General features: G+C 32.2%; 5 protein-coding genes across 5 annotated transcripts; 4 read left to right on the forward strand and 1 right to left on the reverse strand.

The window, feature by feature from the left end:
• Window positions 1-43: 43 nt before the first annotated feature.
• On the forward strand, window positions 44-3092 carry LOC126743661 (protein asteroid-like). Its single transcript, XM_050450864.1, has one exon. It carries the CDS (start codon window positions 130-132, stop codon window positions 2794-2796), a length of 2667 nt encoding a protein of 888 aa, XP_050306821.1. The 5' UTR covers window positions 44-129; the 3' UTR covers window positions 2797-3092.
• Window positions 3093-3304: 212 nt separating this feature from the next.
• Window positions 3305-7420, forward strand: LOC126743663 (uncharacterized). The gene is made up of 2 exons (XM_050450868.1): window positions 3305-3718; window positions 3772-7420. The coding sequence occupies exons 1-2, from the start codon at window positions 3571-3573 to the stop codon at window positions 4203-4205; spliced, it is 582 nt and encodes a 193-aa protein (XP_050306825.1). The 5' UTR covers window positions 3305-3570; the 3' UTR covers window positions 4206-7420.
• Window positions 7421-13949: 6529 nt separating this feature from the next.
• LOC126743795 (uncharacterized) lies at window positions 13950-15002 on the forward strand. The gene is made up of 4 exons (XM_050451018.1): window positions 13950-14275; window positions 14335-14475; window positions 14529-14682; window positions 14743-15002. Exons 1-4 carry the CDS (start codon window positions 14071-14073, stop codon window positions 14915-14917), a joined length of 675 nt encoding a protein of 224 aa, XP_050306975.1. The 5' UTR covers window positions 13950-14070; the 3' UTR covers window positions 14918-15002.
• A 1705-nt stretch (window positions 15003-16707) lies between these two features.
• On the reverse strand, window positions 16708-18062 carry LOC126744159 (uncharacterized). The gene is made up of 3 exons (XM_050451518.1): window positions 17653-18062; window positions 16816-17593; window positions 16708-16718 (listed from the first exon to the last, which is right to left on the reverse strand). Exons 1-3 carry the CDS (start codon window positions 18043-18045, stop codon window positions 16708-16710), a joined length of 1182 nt encoding a protein of 393 aa, XP_050307475.1. The 5' UTR covers window positions 18046-18062.
• A 1961-nt stretch (window positions 18063-20023) lies between these two features.
• On the forward strand, window positions 20024-22332 carry LOC126743739 (uncharacterized). The gene is made up of 5 exons (XM_050450953.1): window positions 20024-20179; window positions 20237-20414; window positions 20660-20860; window positions 20912-21087; window positions 21144-22332. Exons 1-5 carry the CDS (start codon window positions 20135-20137, stop codon window positions 22254-22256), a joined length of 1713 nt encoding a protein of 570 aa, XP_050306910.1. The 5' UTR covers window positions 20024-20134; the 3' UTR covers window positions 22257-22332.
• The last annotated feature ends 4106 nt before the right edge of the window (window positions 22333-26438 follow it).

A 26438-nucleotide genomic window follows, 5' to 3' on the forward strand; every position in this document is an offset into this window, starting at 1 on the left:
TAAGTAAAAAAAAGAAGTCCCAACTGTCAAATCCCAACTTAACCTCCAAAAAAAAACAGTGGCGTCCGTCACAGTGTTGACATGGCATAAAAAATTACAAAAACAAATCGTTCAACTAAAGAAAGAAAAATGGGGATTCAGGGCTTCACCAAGTTCGTAAACGACCGAAGCCATTTGTTTTACGAGAACTACGAGCTACGGGACACGACCCTCATAATAGACGGCCACAGTATCTCCTGCCAATTGTACAACTGGAAACAGTGGCAATTCGATGCCAGATCTTATAATTCTTATGGAGGAGACTACGATAAATACGCTTATATTGTTGAAAATTTCTTTATGATGCTTCTCGAGGTAAGGGTCAAGCCTATTGTGATCTTTGATGGGGGTTTTGAGCAGAGAAAACTACCCACAATCCTAAAGAGGATGCAGGACAAGATTAATATTGCTGACAGGTTAAACCCCAAGTTGGAACTGAGGCAACCCAATAAGGTGGTGTTTCCGTTAGCCCTGCGGGAAACTTTTAAAGATGTACTTCGAAACATGGATATTCCTATGGTTATGTGCGAGTATGAAGGTGATCAAGAAATTGCCAGTTTAGCAAAAGCATTGAACTGTCCTGTTTTAACTTTTGACTCGGACTATTTTATATTTGGAGTGCAATACATCCCATTTCGAACTGTGAATAGTAAAGTGAGTGCCATTGAAAACTGGAGGACAGGAATCTATAAATGCATCACATGCAAAATATACAAAATCGATAAGTTTTTGGATCATTTTAAGGGTTTGCAGAGGGGCACTTTACAACTCCTGCCTGTTTTATTAGGCAACGACTATATCGATTTTAAAATTTTTAGTCACTTTTTGAATAGTATAAGAGCCACAGCAAACAAGGATATGTTAGGCAAGATTGAAGCAGTGTTAGACTGGCTACGGTGTGAAACCCCAGAAAGTGCAATAAAAAAAATATTGGGTAGTTTTAAAAACACCAAAGAACGATTATTTATTTTGAATAAAATTGAGAAAATTGTTACTTCTTACTATTATGTTGAAACTCACTTGTTTAAGTATTTACATGTTGGTAGCCATAAGGAGAAAAATTATGACAAAATTCAATTCAGTGATTTAAGGGAGGAGGTTGAAAATGGTGCTGGGTATATTGAAAATGGTACTTACAGCCCTAAATCAATAACAGAGCAAGTACAAGAAAGTGTTATACATGACAATATTTTAAATGATAATTCAGCAAGTGTCAATATGGAGTCAATAAAAAAAGAGGCAGAGGAGGAACCTGAATTTACACCTAATGAACAATCTGATGCTCTTTTAGAACCAAAAATAGAAGCACCTGATCCTGAATGTGATGAAAATGATGTGGTGATGGACGAGGGATTAATTAAAGTTGATGTACCAGATTGCAGTATTATCAAAGAGGAAAATAAAAGCAAAACACAATCTTTAAATAATGATATATTAATTGTTAAACAGGAAGCACAAGATGAGAGTCTTGATAATACAAAAGAAGAACATAAAAAAGTTTTATGTAATCCCAGTGATAGTGTTACAGCTGAACCACTAAATCTTCAACAAACCAGTTCTAACCAAACAGATAGCCTTAGATCTGACCTCAGTAAAGAGGAGTCTACTAAAAATGGCACCCATGGTATCACATTAGAAAATGGAGAAGTTGAGCCTGAAAATGATTCAGAAGATGCCAAAATGGAAACTCAAGACAATATTGAAGAGGAAGAAAAAGCAACTGAAGAAGAAGATCTCATAGATACATTCAGCTTTGAAGAGACTCATTTGGAAAAAGATAACACCTCAAAAAATCCAGTGTCCAAATTGTTTTTTAAGAACTTTATGAAGTGTTACTACCCGTCATCATTTATGGACATCCTAACTCAGGACGTTTATTATTGTATACCGCAGGTTGAAAACCATGCTGAAGAAGTGTCACATAAGTTTTCCTTTGGTATCTTAAGGGCCATCCATAGGATACTCACAAAGGGCCAAGAGGCAGAGTTTACTATAGTCGGTAGAGGAGAAGGTAGTAATGTCAAATGGTTTAAACAAGAAAAATACCACTTGTCTCTACCTTCCATTGAGGACATAGAGGAGTTAACCTTGCAGGGTAGAAGAGATGTGTTTCTTCAAATATTAGGTATCAATAATAACTTTATAACATTGTTGGAAAATTTCCCTACAGAGTGGCACACTTTTTTGTTATCACTTAAGTTTGCTGCCTCAAAAATCACTTTTGATACACCACTTATCTATTCATTAATTTTAGGTTTCATCATTTTAAATTACATTGATCATAGGATAGGTTTTTATAGGTCTGTTGAGAGGTATAAACAGAAGTACTTCTCTTACATGCAAGCGTTACCCCCCAGTTATGAGAGGGTGGCTTTTAGGGCTGACAAGAACTGTTTCTACTATTTTCCATCTGTCGATTGTATAGTTTTCATGCAGAAAGTTGTTCACATGTTCACACTAAACCCAAAAGAGAACGTGACGAGTTATAATAAGAATGTGGTGCATCAAATTGCTCAAATTCAAAGTGTCTTATTACATGTTAAATACTTAAATGCCTTATTGAAGTTCCCATATACAAACCTGGTGCCTCATCAGATTATTGATAGCACTTTTATTTATAACTTAACAAAAACTTTTAAGGAAAAGTCTTCCGAATTGGAAAATACTTATTTGAATGTGTTTTTTAAAGATTGCCCCAGTATCTTGTCTGCTCTAAAATATGTTTTGAACATGATAAATAAGCAAATTATCTTATAGTATTAGTATATTTATTTTTATTGTTATGGTGGCTTAGCTCTAAACCTACATTATATATGTGAAGATATTTTTTTATTTAAAATTAAGAAGGGTTTAGAACCGTTTAGCTGTATTTTTATACCGAGTGTTATACTTGTCCTTTTCTCCAAAAGCTTTTTCAAATTATTGTATTGTTTTTTCAATATAAATATACTTTTGTGTAGTCGAACTATTATACATTTGAATGATGGTTTATTTAATGTTTTTATCATGTAAAAAGTGCAGTATTTTTGTTAATAAAATAATTGTATATTGAAGATTGCTTTTTTTTTTAGTAAATTGTATCAGGTAGGTAGGTGAAGATATGTTTCACCATGGGAGTAAACGGTTTTCCCGCCATTTTTTAAATTCAAATTACTGCTGCAAGATGTCGCACCATGTACAATTTTCACAACAAATCAATGCCTATTAGGTATCGACTACAACTAACAGTGATGGTGATAATGGATTCACTTTGGGTCAAACTGACAGTTGACATTATTATGACAATTAATTAAGTGTCACTTATGTGCAGTGTTCCTGAAAAAAAATAAAACAATTTTTAAATTTTTGACAAACCTAAAAATAGATTTGCCTTTAAAACCCGGCAAAGCCCTTTAACTGATCACTTGCAATCTAACCTAAAATGTATCACAGTTAAATTCTCCCAAATAAAATAAGGACCAAAATATCCTGGAAGCCTGAAAAGTACAAACTAAATCATCCCAAGCCAAGCACAGTTCTCAGGAAATCACTATGGTTCGATATTCAACCGCTTTATCCCACATATTTTTAGCCGGAATAAGCATTTACTGTTGGAAGAATGTCAACAGAGATTGGCCATTTCCCCAAGTTGCTTTTGGGATTATTGCCTTCCATTCCCTACTCGGAGTCTGGAAATGGGGTAAGAATCTGTAAAGATATACATACAAGTGTTTAAAATTGCCTTAAATTCAGGTAATCCGACCTATGGCCAGAAAATAGACCGACTCTATGGATTAACCACGACCCTACAAGACTTACTAGTACTTCCTTGCATAGTAACCACTTTATGGCTGAAATACAGCTATTCATTGAACTTTGTTATCTCTCATTCAACTCTCACCTTATTACCCTTGGCCCTTTTACTCCAAAGTCACCAAAAATTTGATGTTATTGATGTCTTTCTATTGGGCAATGTGCTCTCGAGTTTTGTGGTCTCTTATTTTAATGACAACCAGTTTGGGGTGAGTGTAACCCTTTCTTATATTCTCAGCTATTTTATTATTAAACGAGACATGATTAATAGTTTACCCATGGATGTTCCTATACAAGATTTATTTAACTATTCAATGTGTTTTTTTTGTTATTTTGCTTTAAAGGCTGTGCAGCAGCCTTTTTATGAGTATTAAGGTCTAAAAGGGTCAGGACTTACGCAGGGATCCGAGAATAATTGACTGATTTCATTACATTTTCTTTATTATTAAATGTTCTCTAAAATGACTTAAGAAGTTATGAAACAACTGAAATGTATGATGACCAATAATTATTAAAAAAAAAAAATTTTTTTTTGGATTATAATGTGGCATATTAATTCAAAGAAATCACCTCATATAGTAGAGGTTAGCTGTTGTTGAAAATTAAAAAAAAAAATCATTATTATATAGACAAATTTTCTCAATGTTAAAAGATAGCTATTAATGTTTAATCTTGATGTGATAAATGTTGAGCTTAACTGATAAATGTTGCATTTGATATTTTTTGGTTAGGGCTATCATTGGCACTTCTTCCACTTATAATCTCGCCCATTTTATTTAACCCTGGAATACTATCGCTAAGTCATGGGCTGCTAATAGTATTGCTATGTAAAATTTATGTATATATTAAAATACTGTTTTTATAGATATATATTGAACATAAAATTTATAAACGTGGACAAAAAAGGTAGAAAACACTAAAAACATTATTGACATATTTCAATTTGAAGCTCTTCACAAATAGGTTTTTTGCATTTGGGATAGTAGGTAACTCTCATACGTCTCTTAGCTAAAGGACAAGTTGAACAATTTTTTCTCTTTGGTTATCCTCTGCAATAGGTTCTATATATTTTTCTTGTTCCAAAACTTTTTCAATTGTTCTCTTTAAGCTTCGATTAATGTTGGGTGTACTTTGCAACCGAAATATTTGTTGTGACTTATGAAGTTTAGTCATATATAAGTTTGTCTACATAATGGTTTTTCCCCCTTGCCAAATAATATTCTGAAAATATATATCAGATGAGTTAATTCATTAACTTCGTTGCCAAATAATATTCTGAAAATATATTACATACGAGTTAATTCATGCCATGTTAATCATGTTATAAAAACAAAAACTCAAAGGTCATCGTCTAGTTTTACGGTTAGCACACATATTTTGGCACATTTAATCAAAGGTATCAACTGACCCTTTAGTTGAGTTGTAAGTTTCTAGAAGAAAGAAAATGTGCTATATTACGTAAGACAACAAAATCTTGTGTACAAGCATCCTAAAAACTAAAAAATTCCAAATTCACTTTAAATTTCAAACAAACATAACTTCTAAAACACTTTACCATAAAATTTACACACATTACCAAAATTAGTCATAAACAGATTGAGAAAAAAAAGCATCTTTTTGATAAATTTCATTAAAAAATAAGTAAAGCTGTCAATAAAACAGAATTTAGAAGAAGTAATTTACATTATTTAACAGGAAACAAAACTAAAACACTAAAATGATGTCAGAGCACAGGTTAAAAGGTATCATTAAAAAAATCGTCAAGGCTATAATATGCCCTGGATAATAAAAGTGATTTTAATTCCTTTTTGAATCTCTTAACTTCTAAAATTTGTCTGATACATAGAGGAACATGGTTGTAAATTTTTTTGCTGAGGTATATAAGTGAGTTCTTCGTGAGGGAGGATGTAGGGATTGGTAAGGGAAAATCGTTAACCTGGCGAGTCATATGACCAGTGTTAGAGGGAGGTTTAGGACATTTATGAATAAGAGTAGCTGTTTCTAAGATAAAAAGAGAAAAAAGAGTTAGGATTTTTTGAGATATAAAGAGAGGTTTACAAGAATCTCTTAACCCAGCAGAACATAGGTATCTAACTGCCTTTTTTTGAATCACAAAAATTATGTTTAATAATCCCTTGTTGCTTAAACCCCAAAAAGGCAAGCCATAACGAAGGTGGGACTCAATAAGAGAAAAGTACACTGAACGTGCAACTACCCCTCCCAGCTCATGCCCCGCCATTCTTACTGCAAAGCATCCAGAGGATAATTTTGATGCAAGATTTAGGATATGATCTTCGAAGCGAAGGCGACCATCAATGGTAATACCAAGGATCTATAGTATCTAGCTTTTTTGAATCAGGTTTAATTTTTTTAATTCTAGTTTCAACTTGTCATTCGTTTTTATTTTCTTTATTATTTGTAGTAGCAGATGGGCTTTATTCTTCCGAATGGTGCCCACTACCGTAAGATACTAATCTACTAATGCCACAGACGTAAACCAATTATCCATGGTACGTTTCTGTAGTTCCATGAATAGGCTTCGTAAGCTGCTCCACAAAAAAAATCAACTATTGGTTTACCATATGTATTTGTTGATTTACCCAGATATGGTGAGGCGTTGATTAAATATTTCGTCACCTCATCACAAAGCATTACAATTTTTAGACCATACTTTAATGGTTATTTGAACTTGAAGTTTATTTGAAATGTACATCCTGAAAGGACATTTTCGTCTAAACCCTACTAATTGTACGTGCCTGGTTTGTAACTATTTCAATTCAAAGCGTCCCTTGCTAGAAAAAGTTTTATCAAAGCAAACTTTTGTTGATAAGTGGTTGTCTTTTAAAGCAGCAGAAAGTATGTATGGACCCAAAAGCGATTTAAGTTCCGCCAGATTTGTTTCAGATACAGTTTCTGATGCCACTTTATAATTTTTATTTTGTCTTATAATTTTCTGATTTGTGTAAAATAAGACTTTTTTTTCAAAGAGAAATCAGGAGCAAAATTAGGTTCGGCTAAGCTATCGTCAGAGTCACTACTCCGGTACAACAGCTCTTCCAGGTTGTTTATCTGTTAAACTTTTCTGAGATATTTTTTGGTAATCTAATACTGCTTATCATTATTACCACGTCAAAATTACGTACTAAATAAAATACGATTATTACCATTGCTACGTAAAAAATACGTGCCGGCTTTTAGAAATTCGGCTACAACCAATACTGTAAATACTCAGATCAAACTAGCACAACTGAGCCCTACTGAGCGCTAAGGTGGGAGAAGGTAATAAAATTGAAGTGACACGCTAAACAGTGCTGTCCGCACGTAAATATTACGTACAATAGCATTCCAGGGTTAATTGTTAATTTCAAATTACTATAAGCCAAGACATAATCCAAATGTGTAATCGGTGTACCTTTTAAAGTGACTAAATATTTATTTATTGAGTCTTCATATCACCTCTTATTTACAGTAACGTCGTCTATTTTTATATATAAGAAATTTTGAAAATATATAATATATGTACTATATTTTATTAAATGTATATTGTTTATTTATTTGTTTTACAAAATATACGAAATATTGATGGAGAGTTTTGTCTTTTATTAAAAAAGGAAGCCCCACTTAGGAGTTAAAGTAATTGAGTTTATTTGTAAATTAGGCATCCTGTATGCTGAAAATAGTGGTTTTTCTAACTTTCATTTTGTATAGTTCTAACAAAAATTTGAATATTGAAAACTAATATCATGGGTTTTTACCAGGGAAATCTACAGTGTCAAATTTGTGTTTTTAGAATTTTGAAGCAGAGAAATTTGGTTTTGGTTCAGAAGCATGTATAGGTCTTTAAGGTCATACCTTTCTGATAAATAAGTGGGGAATAGTTTATCTAAGCCATTTATGTCTACCACAAGGTAGCAACTTGGATCCTCTTCTATTTGCTATATTTATTAACATATACATAATTTGCCTCATGAATGCATGAAATTTTCAACAAGCCTGCTATTTGCAGATGCTGCAATATTCAGTAAAAGTTAATGGTTTGATGATAACATAATGTTTCTAAATATGTACTTCTAAGTGTCATGTCTCAAGCCTCAGAACAAATACAAAATTTCTAACTCTGTAATTGAAACAAAAACCATCTGCAAAGATCTTACTGTACTGTTTCGGTAAAATTTAATGAACATTCCAGAACTCTTGGCTTCTTAATTTGTTACTCAAAATTTTGTGAAGAATGGAAGCCTAAATATACAATTCACTATAGTAACATGTCACTTGCAGTATGCCTCTATTATTATATATGGGCACTACAAACCGAATTCAAAGGTTGATCTGATTGAAAAGGTTCAACAACAATTCTTAAGGTTCCTTTATGTCAGAATGTTTGGTATATATCCATAGATGATTTACTAAGTTTAATGCTGAGTTATGGTTTGGATGATCGTGTGCAGGGCATTACAAGACCGGGCATTCAAGACGGTAGCCTGATCGATAATGTTATTTACAAATATACAGAAAAATCATTCAAACTGCAGTTTCTCGGATCATTATTCGGTCAGCTATTTAAATTTAAAACAGTGAATACCCATCCAAACGTGACCTACACGAAGACGTTTTTTTTACTTCTGAAAACATATCAAATTTTATCAACTTACTACAGAATGAATTATGGGAGGGAGTTCAGAATGCCAAGACAGTTGATTCAAAATATGATGCTTTTTCAAGTACTTTCCAATATTATTTTCATCAAGCATTTCCTCTGTGTTCTTCAAGAGTTAAAAATCATTCACAGCAATAGGTCAATTATTCTGACATAAAAGGGTTCAAAAATTATATTACCGATTTGTATATTTGGGCAAAACGAACTAAATTAGAAGTTGCTTATCAGCATTATAAAAGTGAAAGAAAGAATTACCGCAGGTTTTTATCTAATTATAAGAAGTAAATAAACAACAGCAGGATTACAAACTCAAAAAATAATAATAAAACAGGTCAATCATAAATTCTCAATCAAATAAAAGTAAAAAATCGCAACCAATCAAACTAAAATCAGAATCGGGTGAATTGGTAGTTGATCCGGAAAGGATTCCGGAGGCTTTCTCTCAGCATTTTAAATTAAACCCTGATCCCGGCAACATGGTTCGTGGGCAGATAGTGGATGATGTGCTATGTCCGGACACTTTATACCTGTTTCCTACAAGTGAACAAAAAATCTTCAATATTATTATGCATTTACCCAATAAATATTCATCAGGACTGGACGAAGTATCTGCTTTCTTACTAAAAAAAGTTGCTAGCCTTATTAAAAAGCCATTAAATGTAATAATAAACTGTTGTTTTGAAACAGGCATATTCCCTGGCCAACTTAAAAAGGCAAAAATAGTACCAGTATTTAAAAGGGGAGCCCTCAAGAAATAAAAAACTACAGACCGGTATCACTACTTCCGTCGGTGTCGAAGATCTTTGAGAGATCGATCTACGGTAGGCTTGTTGAGTTCTTATAAGAAAAAAGAGTTTTTTCTGCGAGTCAGCATGGTTTTAGGAAATCAAAATCTACAGAATTAGCAATCTTTAAAACAATAGAATTTATTGCAAATCAAATTGATAAAAACGAACAGGTAGCTGGCCTGTATTTCGATCTTTCAAGGGCCTTTGACACTATTGATCATTAATTCTTTTCCTCTAAAAAATATGGCATTAGAGGTCAGGGTTAACAACTTTTAAAATCTTAATAACAGAGAGCAAATTGTTGGTGTCACAGATAGGGGGAAAACGACATACTCTCTTCCAGCAAAGCTAACACAGGGAGTACCCCAGGGTTCTATTTTGGGCCCTGTGTTATTCCTTTTGTATGTTAATAACTTAAATGCAAATATATTAGCTGATCTAGTTAGTCAGTTCGCTGATGACTCATCGGTGCTGGAAAGCGGTTCCACCCAGAACGTGATCTCAATAAAATGCTCTCAAGCAGCTGAACAAATGAAAAAATGGTGTGAAGAAAAAAACTTAAATTAAATACTGAAAAAACTGACCTGCTTACATTTTCTAAATTCAAAAAAGACACATCACTCTATGTAAAACTTAATGGAAGGTCTATAGAGTGTTTGAGCAGTATTACATTCTTGGGTCTACACTTGGATGGATGTCTTAGTTACGAAAAACACATAAAAACTAAGCAGCCTCTGTGGTCTTATTCGTAGACTCAGGGATCAACTATCAATAGAAACCATTAGGATTTTTTACATTTTAAACATCAGTCAGTGCTGAATTATGGCATCATGTTTTGGGGTAGTGGAAGGGATGCCCAAAATATTTTTAAGGCGCAAAAACGAATAATTCGGTGCATATTTGGACTCGCTCCCAGAACATCATGTGGGGAGTATTTTGATGGTTTCGGTGTACTTACTGCCCCATCACTTGTGATGTTCATTAAGAAGCATCCTCAGTTATTTCCAACAAATCAGGATGGGTACTCACGAGACATGATGACGACCATAACAAGAAACAGAGAAGCTCTTGGAATACCTGCACACAGGTCAGCTTTCTTAGAAAGAAGCCCAACTTATCGAGCAGTAAAGGCATATGTTACCGGCGGGTCTGCGACAGATTCAGAGCCGTAATTTATTTAAACAGAGTGTTAAGCGATTTCTTATTGAAAAAGGTTCTACTCTTTTAAATTCAATAAATAAAAATGTATCTTTATGAATTACAGATTTTTAAGTTTTTGTGTTTATATTTTTATAGTTTTTATCGGGGTATTTGTTGATTTTAACGGATTACTTTATAATTTTATTTATTATGAAAAAAATTGTTTTAGATCTTTTTAACTTAGGTCATAAGATTTTAATTCGAGTCAAAATTTGTTGACGTTGCTTTGTCTTTTTATTAAGGATTTGGACGGCAATAAAGGAATTTATGTTAAGTTCAGCAACTGGATAATACAAGAAATTCGCATTTGATCCTTTTTTCTATTATGCTGTAAATCACATTAAATTTAAGGACTGCTTTCTTTTATATAATATTAAATTTCATGTTTCAAAAATACATCCAAGAAAAAGTAACAATAGACTATTCTGTACTAATAAGGCTGATGGTTCACCTATAAATATGAGGTTATCGTAGAATGTAACCATGTGAAATAGATGTATAGTTTTTTTGTTACTTTGTTTTATTTTGTCTAGGCTTAGGAATACCTAATAAGGCATTCTTTTTTATAATAAGACTTATTTTGTGTTGTAAAGGAGAATAAATAAATAATAATAATCCTTTTTATTAAAGATATATGAGTGTACATTTTGCTACTTTATACATCTACCACAGTAATGGCGAATTTTAACTTATAGTTACTCTTCTGCCTAACTAATAATAATAATAATAAGCCTTTATTTCCAACAGGCAACTTGCCCAATAACAAGAAACAGTTGCAAAACAATGAAAAATATAGTGAAGAATGAAAAGAAAAGAAAAAAAGGAAAGTAAAGTCACAATCTCAAAAGTTATCCAAAAAATTAGAACAAATAACTATTAATATGATATAAAAACCCAATTATAAAAGTTTAACAAGAAAACCACATATTCAACAAAATTAAATTAAATTAACTGCAATATACCTACTAACTATGACTTAAACACATGGGTCTTAATCCCAAGAGTAATGATCCACCAAGATATCGACAATCACATGAACCGGGGAGAAAATTATATTGCACATGTGACAAATCTGATTAAATATAGCACATATTGTATATTATAGTGGCGATTTCAACAGGATGTTAGTATGAGGCCTTGGCAGAAAGAATGTTAGGGAATGTCTAGCATTAAGCCTAGGCACCATGAAACGTACACCAGAAAGAAGTACAGGACTATCAATGAATCCATTCAGTAACCCATGCAGGAATTTTACAGAGAAGATCATTCTTCTGTTATGTATGTAATGGATGTAGACTGAAGCGTTCCAATAGTTGCCGATGTTCAAACCCTCTTACCGGATATATGCCATCCTGCCTGAAGGCCAAAAACTTAGCAAATCTACATTGAACAGATTCAAGGAGACCAACATGATTCTGATAAAGCGGGTTCCATATAATGCAGCCAAACTCCAGTTTTGATCTCATAAAGCAACAGAAAAGCAGTCTTAATGTAGATTCGAAAGTAAAACTCTGAGAACTTCTAATTATGAACCCAAGCCTTCTCAGGGCTGACTTGACTATGTTGTTGAAGTGTGGAACGAATGTAAATTCAGAGTCAAAGGTGATACCAAGATCAGTAATTTGTTCTAATCTACTTAAAATAGTATCATTAATAAAGTAATTAAAATTTAAGGGTGTTTTTGATTTAGAGTAACTGACCACACTACATTTAGCCGCATTCAAGCCTAACCTGTTAACAGTGCAGTATACCTCCAATGTATTTAGACAGTTCTGAAGAAAAAAACTAATAGGTATGAAACTAATGTTTGTACTACTCCATTCTTTAGTATGTTACTAGGAAACATCAATAAAACTGAGAAAAACTAATAAAATTTTCAGAATCTATACAAATCAACAATAACAACAAATTTAAATTAGACATTATGTAGCCCATTCTATTGGGATGAGACAAGTTGGTTTTTCAGTCAGCGGTATACAGAGAACCAATGCTAGATGTTTTGAAATTTTAAGGAATTATTAGATACTAGTTATAAGTAAAACTTCCTTAAACAAGGGAGACCTATAATGATACATAGTGAAAAGATCGCTATATATGTCTTATAATCCGATTGTGTATTGCCTCACGAAAGACAAGTTTCTCTCATAAATAAACTGGTGTTGATGTTCTAATAATCTTCATAATAAATATTAAAGTTCATATTCTCGACCATTTTAACTTATTTATTTTGTTTCAAATATGGTTATATTTCCTCAAGTTGTATCTGAAGTGACAGCATACATTTTGAATGTACTGTAATTTATTCTTCCAAACAGGGAAAGTGTGTATTTTAAAGATGGTTCTTATGAGGAAAAATAAAGCACTTTATTTGGACTAGGAAAGTACCTTTCTTCACATGAGAGCAAAACAAAGGTAAGAACACAAAGTCACGGTCTGAGTTGTAATGTGATCTGTGTAGGTCTAGGCCTGATGATGCTCCGATAGGAGCGAAACACGTGTAGCTTTTAAAAAAATTATATGGATTTGATGAGACCGTGACTTTATGTTCTTACCTTTGTTTTGTTTTCGTTTCTTCTCTTAGAGAAAAATGGATGATACGTTTCTATTCACATGAGAGATCATCAAAATTAAAATGCTCCGACTGGCATAAAATGCTTTCCTTAGAACATTGAAAGGCCTTTCAAATTCCAATTACCTTTTAATAATTTTAATTTGAAGCCTTTCATTTTTATGTAAGTTTTTTATATACTCTCTAAGTCAAAGAAATTGGACTCTGAACATATAGGTAACATTTCTCAAAAAGTAATTAATAGCAATAATTCCTGCTATTTATAAGTGTAGAAATTATATTAAATGTATTAATTATTATTATATAAAAACTATTAATTATGAAATTATTAATAGTTTTTACTGATAAATAGAAACTATTTATCAGTAAAAACTAAATATAGTGCATACAAAAAGACAATGTGAAGACCTCACGATACCAAAAATCGAAGTAATATATAATTTAGAAAAAGTGTAAAGCTAATTCACAAAAAATTATTTAAATTACAAAATTAGAATGTAAATATTTCGATGTCAAATAATAGCCAAAATATTAAGCCAGCAAGGCATACAATAAAATACCTGAATATAGAGTTACAGTTCATTATGTATAATTAAAGTTATAAGTATCTAAAAATATGTTATACTGTAAAATAACATTGTATTAAAGTTAAAATTGTAGAGTGTATTCTCGAGACCAGCACTGTTTAGGAAATTAGTTTCAGTGTTTATAGGCTTTAAAGTTTGAAATAAATTAAGTATGTTTTCAAACAATTTCGAATCGAATAAAGTCTTATTCAGAAGTATAGCCCAAGAAGGTTTTTATAACTCAACAAAAAATATTATAGAAGACCTAGTGGAAATCAGTGAACCATTGACGTTCTTGGTTGATTTCACCTATAGCTGTTTCCTTGAGTGTATATCAACAATGAAACGTTTTGTCATCGATTGACACCACTCAAACTTAAAAAAAAATCAAAAAAAACCTAAAATTCTTGTCGCACTTTTTCGGCCTCAAAATACCAAATTCTCTGTGACTAAACCAAAATGTTGGCCATAATGAAGAAGATCCAACGGAACCCGAAGTTCCCGTTAGTGATGGCTGGGGCGTCGTACACCATGTTAGCTTCAGCAAGTGCCGGGTGTCTTTACTGGTACTTTACTCAGATCGCCAGCAACGATTTTTGGCACTGGATGCTAGTTTCTTATTGTATTATGCTGGCCAACGGTATAACTGGATTCACTGAATTCTGTAAGTAAAACCCCTCTATCAAGGGAAATATACATGTAAAAACATGTTCTTTATAAAAGTTTCAGAGGACTCATTTTGCCCCTTAAGAGACCTTTTAGATCATCTTCAGCTGGTCCTCGTTTTACCATGTTATGCCGCTCAAATGTGGGTAAAAACCGAAATGGGTCCTCCGGAAATTGCTGTCGTACATGCCGGTCTAGGTACATATTCACTAAACGATCATAATAATTACTTATAATTTTTAATTATTAAGGAATCATTGCCGCCCTGATGTACATTCTAGTGGAATGCAGAAGACAGGACCTAACCGATCTGGCCATATTCGCTAACGCGTTCAGCTTATGCTGTATATCCTTATTAAATGTGAACCCATTCGTTACTTTAGCCACAAGTGTTTTAGTATCAGGGTAAACAAATTTTTTAAACTATGATTGCATAAACTTGTACCAATAAAATGTAATTTATAGATATCTAATATACAAGAGGGATGACGAGCAGTGCTGTCTTGCTCCCCAGGACAAATTCAATTTGATAATGGCCACATTCGCTATTATCTCTTTGGTTTCCTTTGATGATGATATCGTGACAACTGTACAAGACACAGTGCATGAAGGTCTAAACGCCATTATAGGAGGCGAATAATGTTTGTGTAATTATTATATTGTCCAGGATTTGTCCAACTAAAATTGGTTTAATTTTTGTTATATAAATTGAGAACATTTCAGTATTTTATTTTATTACTATTCCAATCAACACGAATTAATTTGATCTAACCATATCCCAATAGTCAGTAAACTGATGCTTTTGCTGTGACATTATGATGTAAAAATCCTAATTAAAGAAGCATAATTTAATGAGTAACAAACCGGTAAACTTGATAATATTATTTCAATTTCCTTAAAACAAATAAAAACGCCGGAAAAAATAAAAAATTCGTCATTATTTTGATGTTCTGGAAAAGACTAAAAGAGGCCTTCGATTCAAAAACCAAGAAATATTCTTCGTTTCAGGCAGTTGAAAATAGTAGATATTTTATTTATTCTAGGCAGTTGAAATCAGCTGTTATTCGTGCTACATTTTTCTGTGTTAAACGCACTAATATTGGATTTTCATAGAAGATTCTGCATAACTACATACAAGAATGGAGTTTAACCATCAATAAATAAAGCTAACTGCATACCTGAAACTTGACCTGCCCTACTTTCTTCAACAGACCTGAATTCACCCTATTTGCTTTGGTATTTATGACTCAATGTTTACCAAAAAAACAACTGTAAAACTGAAATATGACTCCCACGTCCCAATAAAATAAATGACTTTATTCTATGAATTAGACCTTCGCTCTTAGACCGCAATAATTCTCAGTAAACCATCTCGATTTGGGATTTTCAGTTTATTGGGTGCGGCGGCCACTTTCTTAAGAATTATGACTAACTAGGTAGCAATTCGCCGTAGCACCATAAAATTATATTTATATCTCTTTTTATTGTGTATTTTCTATAAAGATCAAAAGCTCTCTCAGTTCTTCACGAAGCTGTATAATACAGTCAAACGCTCGCCACCCTATAACAGAAATTCTCTCTGTAATTATTTTCAACCCTCGTGTATTCACTTTTCGGCGGCCATTTTTCCGGGAAGCATCTGTTACCAACCAATAACGCACACGTATTTCAAGAGGGGTATCTATTGTGTTGACGTCTCTCTACTATCATTATTGTAACAAATATCATTTGCATTATAATGAATATAATAGTTTTTATACCGGGCTTTTATTAAGAAATCACCCCCCTAAAAGAGCCCTCGGGTGTAAGTATATTAGAATCAAGAGGATAGAGTCGGAATATTATGAGAAAATGCCAGAGACATCAACAGGCGTCAACATTCGCGCATCTAAGTGTCGATTTAACATTTCGTGCCATAAATGGATTTTGGCGCATATCAGGTTACTGGCATTCAGTGTTGCCAGGTGAAATAAAATGAAATCATGAAAAATGTAACCAAAAATCATGAGTTTTGGAAAAAAAATCATGAGATGGCGTTTTAAGCCTTATTTAAAAAAAAAACATACATTATTTTTATTAAAATATTTTTTTGATGAAATAAAGATACAAGTACCAAAATATCTACTTTTTTATTAACAAATTTAAATAAAAACATAAAATTATATGTTAAAGTCAACAAACGTACATAATCTTAAAGTAAATAACTGAAAAACAAAAATCCGAAATATCCGTTATTTTATTCTGACTCATCGGAATCATAAATTTGTTTATTTAATTTTTTAAGCAAATCTTTTCCTATTGGAAAATTTGAACAAATACGGTTTTCTCTGCCCACTAAACTTTTGGTGTGCAGTATAGCAGCTATCATAGGAGTTTTCAACCGATTTCTCTGTTTTGTTTTGTTAAAATTTATCTGACTAAACACCCTCTCTACGTTAGCACTGGAATGCGGCAAAGTTAATAAATTAAACACAAAATTACTTAAATTGGGAAACCGGGACTCTGTATTTTCCACGCATTTAATCTTAGCAATTTTACCCCAAAAATCGCAAATACCTTTCCAGGTAAAATTAATTTCATAATTTCTAAGTAACAACCATTCATTGTCAATAACTTGCATATCAGCAGGAATTAAATTTTGAAACAACATAGAAACATTACTTATAGACCTGATTTTTCTTGATTTAACTACCTCAGGATCTAGAAATTCTAATTTCTGAAACACAGAGTTTTTAAGTGGAAATCTTGACAATATTTGCTCCACACTCTCAATATAAAAGTCTAGACATCTTAATTTTACCATGTCGAGTCGGTTTTTCTCCAGATCGGCAGAGTTTATGTGGGCAGAAAAGTACATGTCATTTAAATTTAAAAAAAGTCTAGGGTCTTTAAAATCTATATTTTCAATGTTGGCATTTAGATATTCGTCCTTAATATAATAATCTAAAATTGTTTTAACTGTTCTAGCAACCTCTTTATAAATAACGTGAATTTTGGGCGATTCGCTTTGCATTAATTTGTTTAAGCTATTAAAAATAGGTAGTACATGCGATAAAAATGATAAGTATAATTTATTTTCGGGCGTGTTTAGTTTTTCTAAAATAATATTTGCTTGACTGATTTTAAGAGATGCCTGATCTACGAAATACAACCTCAAAGCTTCATATTGATTAAGAAGCCTTTTAACCACGCATTCCAGAGATAACCAACGTGTCTGGCTAGGATGTAAAATCTTCGATATTGAGACATTTGCAAATTCCTGGAATTCCTTATATTCTTCCACTCTCTTCGGACTATTTGAAAAATAGTTATATACCTGTAAAAAATTATATTTTTTAATTAAGTATACATTTATTTTATTAGCGTATAGCTTACTTCTCTCGCAAATTGTTCCACTTCCTCAGGCAACTTGTGGCATGCATATGATGCACACAAATGAAAGCTATGGCATATGCATTTCATTATGAATATACCTGGAATATTTTCTCGCAATCGACTGACCACAGAATTATTAACGCCAACCATGTTGCTCGCTCCATCTGAAGCAAAGCCAATAAAGTTTGACTTATATGGAACACCATTTTCGGTAAGGAAGTTGATTAAAATTTCATAAAGTGCAGCCCCTGTGGTCTCTACTACTGGGATTAACGCCAAAAAGTTGTCTTCAATGTCAAAATTAATGCACATTCTTACAACTAAACATAAATGTTTGGTGCACGAGTTATCAGTAGACTCATCTATGATAATGCTAAATTTATTATCCCTCATTAGGCCAAGTAGCCAAGATTCTTAAGACAAGCCTGTAACTTTTTGTAAAACTCTTGACATCTTTGTTGGTTTACATTTCATTTGTTTGACAATATCTGAATCAGTGCCTACAGCATTGAGATAATCGATGAAATGCTCCATCAAATTCATAGGGAGATTATGTTCGGCTAGAAACCCCGCAGTTCTTATAATTCCTTCTTTCGCTTTTTCTTCAATGCTTATTTTTTTAGAACTTTCTGCAAACATTTGACTTATTTTTACTTGACTTTGCTTGCCCATTGATGCTCTCTGCAAAGCTTTAACATGCTTTTCAGTCTCAGAATGTTTTACTAGTTGGGTTTTCCCTGCAGATACCTTAACATCACATTTACAGTAATCGCACCTTAAATTTAAAAAAAAAAACGTTTACCTCCATTAAAATAAAAGTTTTGTTCGCCTTAAATTATATATATCCGCATTAAAGCAAATTTTAATTAGTTACGATTCAGTAACTCATATTATAATTTAATTCTCGATTTAACATTATTATAAGTGAATTTAGATTTTGTACTCAATAAATCCAAATTGCACTTATTTTTACAGAAAGTACCTTAACTTAAAATATCATAAATACCTACCAGGCAAAGCCTGTCCCCTTTCTGCTGTTCTCGATCCATTGCAAACCCGGTATATTTTTCCATTCCTTTTTAAAATTTTGCTTATAAACCTTTCTTTTCTTGCTAGGTCCTGGAAGAGATATACTCTTGGATGTACTACTACTAGAACTACTAGAATCACTGTCACTCATATTTTTTAATTATTTTCAACTCACAAATAATGCTTTACAATACCAAATACACGAGCAAATGCATAAAACTTCGTGAAAAATATAGCCCGTAGAAATATCCAAGAATCTCGGGGAATCCCCATACTCGTCAGTATTTCCCGTTTATATAAGGCTGTGCGGATATTATTTAAGGCTTAATGATATTTATATGTGTACATTTAGTTGTAGTTTTAGGTTATTTTTATTTTACTTTTATTTTTACGACTAATATTCTGAGTTACGATTTTAAATCTTTGTTTTTTTTTAAATCATGAGATGTAAGTCAAAATCATGAGATCTCATGATAAATCATGAGACCTGGCAACACTGCTGGCATTTTCTCATAATATTCCGACTCTACACGTTTAGGCTGAGGCATCATCATATGTCATGTTATGAAAACTATATTTTTTATGAAATATTTAAATTACGCGCCCTTTATACGTTTTCGCAGCATGCGCAACAGACGAACGATTACATTATAGACAAGAGTCCATTAATAATTGAATCCTTTTAAGGAATTGACTTCTTTTAAAACATTTTAAACGTAGTATAGCCTAAAATTCGTAGTTTATATTAAAATAAAGCGTTCATAGACATGCCCTCAAATATATTAGCATTGACAGTAAGCAGGAAGTTAATTTTTTAGGTTATGGTATTAATTTGTCTGTACTTATTTCCTCCCACTTTTAAACGAATTTAGAGTCCAAAGTTAAAAATGAAATAGAATTTAATTCCTTTTAAGGAACTGACTTCTTTCAATACATTTTAAACTTAACACCGCTTAAAAGTCCCAGTTTATATTAAAATAAAACGTCCAGAGACATGACGCCAATAGACTTGTGTCAAATGTCAAATATATTGACACTGACACTAAGCAGGAACTCAGGAAGTTCATTTTTTAGGTTATGGTATTAATTTGTCTGTACTTATTTCCTCGCACTTTAAAGCGAATTTAGACCCCAAATTAAAAAATTAAATAGAATTAAGTCCTTTTAAGGAACTGACTTCTTTCAATACATTTTAAACTTAACACCGCTTAAAAGTCCCAGTTTATATTAAAATAAAAGGTCCAGAGACATGACGTCACAGACTTGCGTCAAATGTCAGATATAATGACATTGACAGTAAGCAAGAAGTTAATTTTTTAGGTTATGGTATTAAAAAATTAAAGAAATTTTGACATATTCGTATTTTTTAGGTTACCGCGAGGCTGTCAACAATTAAAACAGATTTATTGTTTTTTTTTAATTCAAAAACCTTTAATTCCAAATTGAGTGTAATATGGACAGTTCACAAGCTGCGGATATGTTTACTGAGTCATTACAGGTAACATATAGGTAAAATTAGCCGAAGAAAGCCCATTTGAAATCTATATGTTTCCAGAGAGGCGAAGTAGAATTATTAAAGGAAGCGAAAACTTCGATCCCTTGGCAAGAAATTTATAAGCTAGAAGACGCATTACAGCAATGCCAAATAAGTAATAGGAACTTGGCTTTTACCGTAAAAGAAAAAATATCTCAAGAAAGTTGTTCTATTAGAGCCGAATTTGTAACAGTACGAGGTTAGTAATATTAAAATGCACCATAAGACTGTTTAAATGTCCTTGTTACGTCTCTTTCGTGGATTATAACACCGAAAGCGTTTAGTCAATTAAAATAATTGAAAATTCTTATTTTTTCCGTCAAAAAATAAGTGTTGCCATATAATACAGAGAGTAAATTAAGGCGTTGCTGAAATATCAAGCAGTAATGTCTTCTTTTAAACATAAATCAAATACGACAACAGCTGCTTACTTAAAACTTTTAGACGAATATGAAAGATTAATATCACAAGTGGAAAAGAGACGAAAAACGCTAGAAGACCTAAAAGAAAAGACCCTCGAAGAAAATGCCAGAAGAGATCGACAAGCCCGACACAAACTAAACCAAATAGCCGAAACAGAAATAATAAAAATGAACGAAATTAAAAAGAAAATCGAAAAAAGAAAATGGGAACACGACAAGAAAAGTAAGTCGCCTATTGATTGCCTACTTTTCCAGTTAAAGTGAATCGTTTCAGTGGAAGAACTAAGCCAAGCTTTAGAATTGACCCAGGCAGCCATAGATCTGGAACGCGACGAAGTCGAAACGTCCCTACGTAAAGAACTTGTGGATATTAACATGCAAATATGGCGACAAATGAATCGAAATTTCGATCTACAAGCCACCATCGATGGCTTAAAAACAAAAAAACAGGTAACCACCCTAAAATTACAATAAAAACTATTTCATTATATGTTTGGTTTTTCTAGCTTCTGTCTCAAGTTCAACCTCAGCCACCAACTGATTCTGACGTATTAAACTTTTTCCAACTTGATACTTTGGATGATATATTTGAACAACCTAAGGACGAGTGGTCGTATGGAAAATCGAATCACGGAACTCTTAAACTTACATCATCAGCATACAGGCAACAAAACCACTCTCAAGTTGAGAAGAGGATGCCAGTTCAGCAAAAAGATGCATCAGGCGCAAAAATAAGGGAAATGATAAGTGGCCATCAAAATACCAATTTGAAAATTAGGCAAGAGTTGCAAAAAACATCGGGAGATAACAGCCAAAAATATTTATCAATATCAAATAAGCAACAGGTCGGAACACCTTCGAAGCCAGTAGAATTGGAAACATCCCAACGAAAGAGAGCGATGAATCAGTCTTCAGGCAATCATAATGAACTTAATTTAGTAAATTATCCAATTAGTTCAGAAACTAGAGGAGCAGAATTTCGATATCAAGAAATTAATTCGATCGCAGGAAGTAATGTTGTTCAAGGAAGAAAGATTGAGCCAAATAGAGCAGTACACCCCAAGAAATCTTCATCGGGCCTCAATACTATTTCAATAGCTTCTCCTTCCACGGGCTCCACTGAAAATACAAATAAAAGCATAAAGAAATCAACATCTAGTGAAAGCCAAGAGAAACTTGATATTTTACGAACGAAATATTCAATCTCCACTTCTAAATCTCCCAGTGAAGAGCGACAGAAGCTACAGGCCTCGCAAACAAAATGCCCATATCCCACTTTCGAACGGCAACCTCCGGCATCATTTCTGACACCTCATGTAAGACGACCCCCCGTAGAATATACTGGAAGTTCATTGAGAAAATTTAAGCAAATATGGACAAAAGGTAAAGCGCCCGCTAAGAATATGGAAGAAAGTCGGCGTAAACCAGTGTTACCAACCGTGAGTCGGTACGAACCAGTGATCCAAACCATTGAAGTTAGAAGGGTAAAGGAGGAAAACGTCAAAGAGAAGGAGCCTAAGAAGTCGAAGAGGCGTAAATTGTTCGATCCTAGTGATTTGAGTTACTTGGATCGGGTCGATATGAATTTGGACAGTTCGTTCGACTTAACTGGAAAATAATAGTTTGTTGTTATTGTATATTGGTTTTATAATAATTAATGTCTTAGGTAAGAAATAAAGTTATTATTAAATTATATGTGGGTGATATTTGTTGAAAACCAAACGGCCAGAGTGAGAGATGGTTCAAGAAGAAATAACGTCAAACTGAAAAGGATGGCGCGACAAATATATTCACCGATTCTCTGTTATCATGTTTACACACATTTTCTAAGGAGGAAATTTTCAGCTATATAATAACACATATAATAATGTTAATTTAACTTATTGGTGTCGGATTTTTGATTAAAAATAAAACATAGAAGTAGATCTAGCTTATTTTAAGCCCGAAAATAATTAAAAATTGTTATTCCTAAAACCGCTTCTAAAAAATTTGGAATGGCAACACCGCAAGCAAAAGTTGATGTCATCTTGTCAAACGCCTTTGTGTTTACATTCGGCATTTGTGAAGAGAGAACCGTCATCATAAATGTAGAACAGGAGATTATACAAATAAATCTAAATAAAAGCTTCAAAAAATATATTATAATTATAAAAAATTTAATTTCCGTAAAAGTGCTTAAGAGTTCATAAACGGTCATATTTTTTATAATTAAAAACATAATCTATTATTAATAAATATTTAATATGTATATATTTTTTTGACGACTTCACTGGTAAAGATTCCTTGTGTCGGTGAGTTTAAGCGGCGTTGCGATGTTGCTGCCTTTTTCTCTAATATACGTTATCTGCATTCATTTAACTTTGAATACTGACTTCTTTATAGAACATCTTATCATATTTTATTAAAAACTGCTTCATACTTTATGAAAAAGGAACAGAAGTATTGTTTTGTGCCTGTCAAAATAAGTGACAAATGTTTATGATGTTAAAATTTTTTTTGCCATTTCTTCATAAGCATTTGGCATCATTGCAAACTGCCCATAGTTTCACGGCAATGCGAATTCGAGTCTTTCATTGTTTCAAGAGAAGGAAAGATATTGACCAAAGGACGTGTTGAAGAAATTAATGAAGGCTGTAGGAAAATTGAATTTTCTTATTATAATGGTGTCAGTAAAATTACCCAAAAGAGCAGAAACTTCAACTGCCTGTAAGAAAACTTTAATTTTCCTCAATTATTAGCAAATGATAATCAGCCCTAATGGAATAAAATTGGAGATGACTTCAAATGCCTGGAATAAAAATTAAAATTATTTGCACACACCTGAAGTATATTGACAAAGACTTCAAAATTGTATATCTTATTTGGTATACTTATTTTCTTCTTATATTTTTTTAGTTCTGTTTTTTCTTTATTACATTTTTCTTGTTTTGTTAATCTTGTACGTTATAGGGTAGTAAAGTAACACCGCCTTTCTCTTTGAGTAAGGTGGCACCGGTTTTTATAATCGTGATTCGATCCTTTTTGTCTCAAATACACATACTGTTTGCTAAACGTAATAAGAATAATTGTATTTTTTATTTAGGCAAATAAAATATTTTGAATTTAAATTTAACGATAATAATATTCGGAGAAACAAATCCCATAGGGAAAACACATTTCAATAATTAGCAAATGATAATCAGCCCTCTGGAGGACAGACAATTTCGTTTTTTAATAATTAGATAATTTTTGAGAAATGCGGATACAGATTACATAAACCTTTAACTGCTTGGATGATAATAACTGGCGGAGTTTCCCAATCGAAGTTAAGTTAGATGTAAAAAAAAGAGTGTATGACAGTTTCTAGAGAAGCAAAAAATCATTTAAATATCTGTCTTTAAAAAAGTATGTCTTCTACGTGATGGAAGTTAGCAACTGAAAGAGAAACGAAAACTTTTACAGTCGCCCAGATAAGTTCTGCACGCAATATATGTTTTTCCAACTATCCATTACTTAAGGATTAATTATGGAATTATGGATTATTGTTTGTAAAATAATAAATAATTTAAAAAATCACAGTAACTGTTAAAAAATTTGTTACACCTTCAAAGTTGGTGTATAAATCACCCCAAATATTTTAAAAAATCATAGAAATTAGTAACCATTTTGTTACTCTTTTGTGTCTCTAAGATATATGGTGTATTTTATAATATTCCATTTATAAACCAAGTTTGAAGGTGTAACAAAATTATTACGAATTACTACGATTTTTTAAGATATTTCGGGGTGCCATACACTCCTTGATCCCCTAAAAAAACGTGTGTCTCTAAAATATAATTATGGTGTATTTTATTATCTTTTATTTATTCACCAAGTTTGAAGGTGTAACATTTTTTTTAATAATTACTGTGATTTTATAAATTATTTATTATTTTACAAACATTTATCTTTTATGCTGCAAAAAAATTAGAGCTACACCCCTTTTCTTTATACTTATGTAATTATAGTTTTTCTCTTAACTTTATTTTTAAATATTAAGGAAAAAGTCCATTTTGAAAGAAGTCAATATAATATTGCCATAAACAATAACAAATGATAGGTACTTTGCAAGAACACTTGCCGAAATGCATTGCCACTCATATATTTAACCATAGGTCAACATAAAATGCAATATAAAGGGGTGGACAAGAAAAGAGTGCTGGGCTAGCTTATCTCGCGGAGAGTGGTCGTGCAAGTTCTTTAAAACAAAGGAAGTAAATAAAATAAAGCTCAGGGGCGCCAGTGACCAAATTACCCTTAAAACACCCCTATAGAATTTAAGGACCACACAATACTTACTATAAAAACTACTGCATAAAATAAAGACCCAAGTATATTTACGAATTATAAGTCTTGTAAAAGCTCTGCCTCTGGAAATTAGGGTCAAATAAAAGCTTTAAAATTTATTTTCAAATGACAGGTAAATTTAATTCAAATTTAGGTTGTTAATTACATATATAACTTTAATTGGGGGAAGAACCGTAAGGTTATGAAAACATCAACACTACAAAAAAACGAGCTATTATACCATGGTATGACTTAATAAAGCTTGAAAAAAAATACAATGAAGATAAACCCACCCACACATTTGGTTTACACTTCAGCCGATATAAAAAAATAAAAAAAACTGTGTTATCACACCTTTTGTGTCGATAAGTAATATTTTAAACACTACTTTTGAATAAAATAAATACTTGCAAAAATTACACTTTGGACACGGTAAGTAAAAATAGGTAAGTTTTCAATTTAGCCTTAATTTAAATTACAAAAAAAATAAATATTAATCAATTTGTTTTCAGCATTTTAGGCTGCACCAAATTTACAAAAAACGACTTATCTGGGAGCCTGGGACACCACAACAGACTCAAGGAATCGAGGACACCATCAAACAACTGGACATATCTGGAGCTTCATTATACCAAACTAACATTCATTCTGGAAACTGGATAATAGAACTGCTTTGGGTCTTTCTTTTCACCCTATCCTTCAACCCTAAAATACCCCAGTACCCATGTAACTTTTGTCATAAATTTAAGAATAGATATTTAATTTAAATTTAGAGTACTTATTTAATTTGTTGTAATAAAATTTTAGAAGTAAGCTATTATGTAATAAAATTATTCTTTAGTGTCAATAAAATGTACAGTTAATATCAAACTTCAAGACGAATAAAGAACTTATTTTTAATATTTTTGGCTTATTATTTATGGCTTAATATTAATGAAATTAGTACGAAACTCTTACAAAATGGTGGAATTTTGTGGCTTTTATATACTTTTTTTTTACACTTCAGAATTCAGCAATGAGAAAGCAACAGAATTGATAAAATTGTTCTAGCTTTCGAGTCCTCCAATATAAATTGATCTATTTAAGCTAAAAAGAAATTAAAACCTATTATAGTCACCCAAAAACCCAATTAAGCTGGAATAAAGTATCAGAAACTTACCGAAAGACTTTCTATGCTACTATAAGACCAAAACCATTCATCCTGACCAAAGTCAGCAAATGAATTTCAAAAGAACTCCTACGAGATATAATTCATTTAATTTGCTAATTTTGTACCTATTAATCCACAAAGGAACGCAAAAATTACTAAAGCGTTAAATTGCCACAAAATAGCGATTTTAGTCTGTACTAGTTGCACAGAAGTGGATCTTGGCAGAAAAATGACCGAATATTATTTATACAGGATGGCTGTGAATTAAATAGTAACATACAGTTCGATAATGTTTAATTGTTTGATTAAATAGTTAAGAAACCTTGTTTTTAAAGAATTAGATTAA

This window comes from Anthonomus grandis, chromosome 13 (assembly GCF_022605725.1).
Source record: "Anthonomus grandis grandis chromosome 13, icAntGran1.3, whole genome shotgun sequence".
NCBI classification, from domain to species: domain Eukaryota; kingdom Metazoa; phylum Arthropoda; class Insecta; order Coleoptera; family Curculionidae; genus Anthonomus; species Anthonomus grandis.